The 5,183-nt window shown below is 46.4% G+C and overlaps 1 protein-coding gene across 1 annotated transcript; it reads left to right on the forward strand.

Moving 5' to 3' along the window:
- The first annotated feature begins 145 nt into the window (after positions 1-145).
- Positions 146-1,870, forward strand: LOC110230222 (serine/arginine-rich splicing factor SC35-like). The gene is made up of 3 exons (XM_021032354.1): positions 146-563; positions 1,692-1,756; positions 1,844-1,870. Exons 1-3 carry the CDS (start codon positions 146-148, stop codon positions 1,868-1,870), a joined length of 510 nt encoding a protein of 169 aa, XP_020888013.1.
- The last annotated feature ends 3,313 nt before the right edge of the window (positions 1,871-5,183 follow it).

A 5,183-nucleotide genomic window follows, 5' to 3' on the forward strand; every position in this document is an offset into this window, starting at 1 on the left:
CTTCACTCTCGAACGATTCATAGAGGCTAACCACAGACTCAGGATGAGTCCGCTTGGTCATCTTCACCAAATTCCTCCCCCTCCCTCAACTCAGGGAATGTCATCTCGGGCCCTTGCGGCCAAGCGTAAGTTGCTTTCCAAGCCGATGGCTGAGGCTTGCGAGGAGAAGAAAAAGTTTCTCGCGACTTCCATAGACAAGAAGGACTATAGTAGGACCTTGCTGGTCGATGATGGCAGTACCGAGGGAGCCCGATCTGTCGCTTCCTTCAGATTAACTCCTCGTCGTGATCATCGCGACTCACGTTCTCCTCGGAGGGATCGATCTCCTCGCCGTGATTCACCTCGTCCTTCCCGAGATGATTTTAGTAATGAGCCAATTAAGAACTTGGTTCGCCGAAAGAGAGACAAGTCCTCTCGCAGTGATCCTTCCCCGCAGAGGGAAAAGTCAAGGGCCCGGACTGACCGCTCACCTCGGTCATCCCCTCCTTCTGAACCAATGGGTCCTCCACGACCGGTTGACATGTCCTCCTCTTCCCAGCCTGATAGTGGGAAGACCGCCCGGAGTGCGTCTCCGAAAAAGGGAGATTCTGAATCTCGAGATGCTCCCTCGAGGCTGAAGCCTGCTCTTGTACCTCAAGTCAAATCACTTTCAGGTTTGGTGATTTACACACACTTAAACTTTTGTCTTGAAATTCCAATTTTTACAATTCTTCCTTCTTCACAGCTATGGAGAAAGAGGGCAGCGTCTTCCGATGCTTCAAGACCCGATCGGGTTCGATCTTGCCAGACTTTGACAAATGGCGCCCTGCGATTCGTGAACGTTATTTGCTTCACGCACATCACTCATCTCGGGTTAGTTTCGCTTTCTTTTAAGTATATTTTTTATTGTATTGCCATTCTGCGAATCTGACTCGTCATCCCGGGTTCATGTATAACGTCAGGCTCAAAGCGAATTTAACGACATGGTCGAACATTACGAAGGGTTGGTCATTAGCCGGGATAAGGAGATTGACATGTGGACAAAGAAACTCTCCGCCCTTGAAGCCGAACTCAGTTCTTCTGCCGGCTCCAAGCACGAGCTGGAGGACAAAGTCGACAATTTAACATCCGAGCTTGCGCAGGTAAAGGGGGAGCTGCAGGGTCAGTACGACCAGAACTTCAAGCTCCAGGAAGAGTTTTCTGGTATTCAAGGTAGGCTTCAAGAGTCCGAATCAAACGCTGATTCCCTGAACAACCAACTCATCGAGCTCAACGCAAAGTACAAAGCGATCGCCAAATTGCGTGATTCCGAGTTGGCGAGGTCGGCGTCAAAAGCCAGAAAAGAGGTCAAGGGACGCGGGATGGAGTTGATCCAAGGGGCCATCCGATTCATGCAGACTGAGAAGGCTAGGTCGGACTTGGAGTCAGACATCAAGGAGCACGAAAGTAACCTGATTCTGCTGGATCAAATCCATGAAGCAGATTTCTCCGAAGAGCAAGAAAGGACCGAGCTGTCGACTAACCTTTCTGAAAAACGGAATCGCTTGGCAGCTCTTCCCACTTCGGCCTTCAACCCGCTTGACTTCGAGGCATTCTTTACTGAATCACCTCCGATAAGTGAATCGGGTTTAGACTGGGCAGGTAACGCTTGGCTCCTAAGGTTTACCTTTTCTTACCTTGTACCTCTGATTGACTAGAGTTATTATTTCCAGGTTCAAGTGAGACGGAGGGCATTGTCCCGCCCGTAGCTCCTGTGGTATCGGAGGTTACTCCGGAGGTTGGTTGTCCCGCGGAGGGTGGTCAAGGAGCTTCATCTGATCAAGCACCAGTCAAGGAGGTTAATGAAACTCTGGTTGCTGAGCAGGAGCCCGAGGTGGAGATTGCTCCGTAGTGGCTGTGTCCACTTTAAATTGGGGATTGTCCCTTTTTATTTTAAGACTTAATCTCGAATTTATTTTTGCCTAAGGAGGCTTTATTTTCTTTTGAACAAGATATTTGCCTGAGGAGGCTTTTAAACCTTTCTAGGTTGCGACCCAAGGGGGTTTGGTTAAAATTATATACGGGTTTGCAAAGTCCGCTTTAACCTTTTGTGGCCTTGTGGCAATGCTTTCGAGATTTTTAGGTTGATCAGACCTTTCTCTTTAGAATGCGAGAACTGAGCTCGGCTTAAAGCGAGTTCCCCACTTCGGGTTTAGTCAACTCGGTAAACTTGTCAGGCTTGGGCCTTAGAAACTTTTGCAGTTGATGCGACGGTTGCTTTTTCTCTTCTTAAAGAGAACGGCTCGTCTTTTAATGTAATAATTGCCTTTTCTCGATTTTCCAAAAATGGTTTAATCCACTCGGAAACGCTACCATTAATGAATTTATGGTTCCAAGGCAAACCCTAAATCATTATAAATAAAAGCTTACCTACCTCTAGGCTTTATTAAACATGACTCTAGAGTCTCATTTGAGAAATATTTTGAGAATGGAAAGCGAAACAGTAGCCCCCGTTGATCCCGGCAGCCCACTCTTCCTGTCCGGCGACGGCTTTGAGCCGGCCGGCGTTCTCTTCCCTCATGCCGTCTTTCACTTTCCTTCAAAGAGGCTTGCGACTTCATTGACAAGATAAGTACTTGAAGTTTTTTGATTAAAAAACTCTTTGTTTCATCTTATTCATTCATCTTTATGCTAGGTCGCCGACAAGCACCGTCGCTTGTGTGAAGAGAGGCAACGGCTAGGCCTCAAAAGGCAGACACTCGAGGCTCGTATTTCTCGGGTGGAGAGGAAGATCAGGGCTTTGGAAAGTGATCCCTTTCAGTGGGAATGGCGGAATTTCGATTCCGTTGCTGAGATTCCGAGGATGCTTCGGATGTACCTCCGTGCTAAGGGGGTTCCGGGTCCTGTGAACGCCCCTATCTGCGACAGTGAAGAGGAAGGGGACTTGGAGGAGGAGGCCAGCAACTGCCGGAAACGCGTTCGAGATCGTCTCGAAGTGAATGCCACGAACAAGGCGTCCACTTCGGAATCTGAACCGGCGATGAAGGAGTCTGTTCCTGAGCCTCTCCCATAAATGTTCTTTAATTTCCTCACTTTTCTCTCTTCCTTTTTTTTTTTAAAAAACTCGTAATGGGCTTCGGCCCTTTTTATTTATGGAAATATTTGCAACTTTCCTTTCTTTCCGAATATTCTTGGAGATGCGTCCTTTAATGCAAGATCCATTCGAGGGCATAAATCTCTCCGTGAATCACTCCATTCCTTGGATGAAATCCGCAGCTTGCTAAGGATATGGGGTTCCTATAAATTATAGGTTCGATTTTCCTTTACTTCTCATCCTTCTTTTCACTTTAGCAGGTATGGAGTTCAATCTTCGCTGTTCAGAATCTATGCCCGACTTCTCCAGAATCGGAATGATGGATGAAGATGTTTCAAATGAGCTAAACAGGCAGCCTCCTCCACTTCGCGGCTTCTCGAGATCTCAGATCCGAGCCCCATGTGCTTTGATCAGGAATCTCCCAATCAGAGACCAAGGAACAGCGACGGCGTTCATAGAAGCACTTGAACTTCAACACCGGAAGCTTACGTCGGAAAAGAGGAGACTCCGGAAGAGGATTAACCGGATGCAACGCAGGCTTACTACGGTGTCAAGAAATCTTCACATTCTTGAATCTCACCCCGGAGAGTGGATTGAGCTTGGAATCTCTGACTTTGCTCGAATTCCGGACTGCATGATGTCAATCCTCGATCTTGCTGGTCAAGGAATTGAAGTGTTCTGCTCGTCAACGAGGATTTCGTAGTTCGAAGTGTACGATGAGGGACACTTCGCCTCTTTTTTTTTTGAATAAACGCTTTATTTCCAATCTCTTGTATGTTCGCATAGCCGAACCTTCTTCTTTTAATAAAGAAATAAAACAAAAATTTTATTAATAGCTGAACTCGTTTTCGAGCTGCCTACGTACCCATTTCGGGATCAAGCCAAATCGTAGTTCATGTACATAAACAATGCATGTAGCTTCTAAACATAAAACTTCTTTAAGTTGATCACATTCCAAGGTCGCTTGACTGGATTGTCCTCTAGGTCTTTTAACCTATAAACGCCGTTTCGAACCACCTCGGTAATAATATAAGGTCCTTCCCAATTAATACCGAGTTTTCCGGCACCTTCTTCTTTTTTGTTGTCAAAGACGCGCCTTAATACGTAATCTCCCACGAAGAACGGCCTACTTTTAACCTTTGAATTGTAAAACCGGGCTGCTGCCTGTTGGTAGTTCTGGATCCGAATTAGAGCTTGATCACGCCTTTCATTTATGGTATCTAGTGAATCGTTAAGCATTGCTGAATTTTCTTCCTCATTTAACGGTGCTTCTGTTCGACGAAGTCCGGGCACATTGAGTTCAGCTGGTACTACCGCCTCCATGCCATAAACCAAAGAGAATGGAGTTTCTCCTGTAGGTCGCCTAGGGGTTGTACGATAAGCCCACAGGACGGGTTGGAGTTCTTCATACCATCCTCCCTTTAGATGACTTAAGCGTTTCTTGAGATTGCTTAATATCGTCTTGTTCGCGGCTTCGGCTTGACCGTTTCCTTGCGGATATCTTGGAGTAGAATAACTAACTTTAATTCCCCAGTCCGCACAAAAGGCATCAAACTCGTGTGAAATGAATTGCGGTCCATTATCAGTGACTATTTCGTACGGAACTCCATGTCGACATATAATGTTTTTCCAAATAAAAGTCTTCACCGCCGAATCCTTGATACCAACATACGCCTCAGCTTCAATCCATTTCGAAAAGTAGTCCGTGAGGACTAAAAGGTACTGTACACCTCGAGTTGATTTGTGCAATGGTCCAATGATGTCCATCGACCACCTCATAAACGGGTATGGGGCGGAAATGGAGGAGAATAACTCCGACGGTTGATGGATTAATGGCGCATGGAGTTGGCAGCGCTTGCATCTTTGGGCGAACTTAACACAATCTGTGATCATAGTGGGCCAAAAGTACCCCATTCTTTTAACTTTAAAAGCCATAGCTCTTCCTGATGAATGACTTCCACATAATCCCTCATGCACTTCGCTCATGACGATTTCGACTTCGGGCCCAAAAATGCATAATAGGTAAGGGTCACTAACACCTCGCCTATATAACGCATCTTTTGATAGGCAAAATTTCGCGCTAACGACTTTCATTTTTCTGGCCTGCCATTATTCTTGGGAGCTCGCCGTC

The sequence above is a fragment of the Arabidopsis lyrata genome (assembly GCF_000004255.2).
Source record: "Arabidopsis lyrata subsp. lyrata unplaced genomic scaffold ARALYscaffold_8, whole genome shotgun sequence".
Lineage (NCBI taxonomy): Eukaryota > Viridiplantae > Streptophyta > Magnoliopsida > Brassicales > Brassicaceae > Arabidopsis > Arabidopsis lyrata.

Bases quoted from the DNA above. Each gene is read 5' to 3' on its own strand.
- LOC110230222 (XM_021032354.1), top strand. From the start codon at position 146: ATGGCTGAGGCTTGCGAGGAGAAGAAAAAGTTTCTCGCGACTTCCATA. The intron at 564-1,691 runs GTGCGTCTCCGA...TATTATTTCCAG, and splicing joins TAGTGGGAAGACCGCCCGGA to GTTCAAGTGAGACGGAGGGC. The intron at 1,757-1,843 runs GTTGGTTGTCCC...GTTGCTGAGCAG, and splicing joins TATCGGAGGTTACTCCGGAG to GAGCCCGAGGTGGAGATTGC.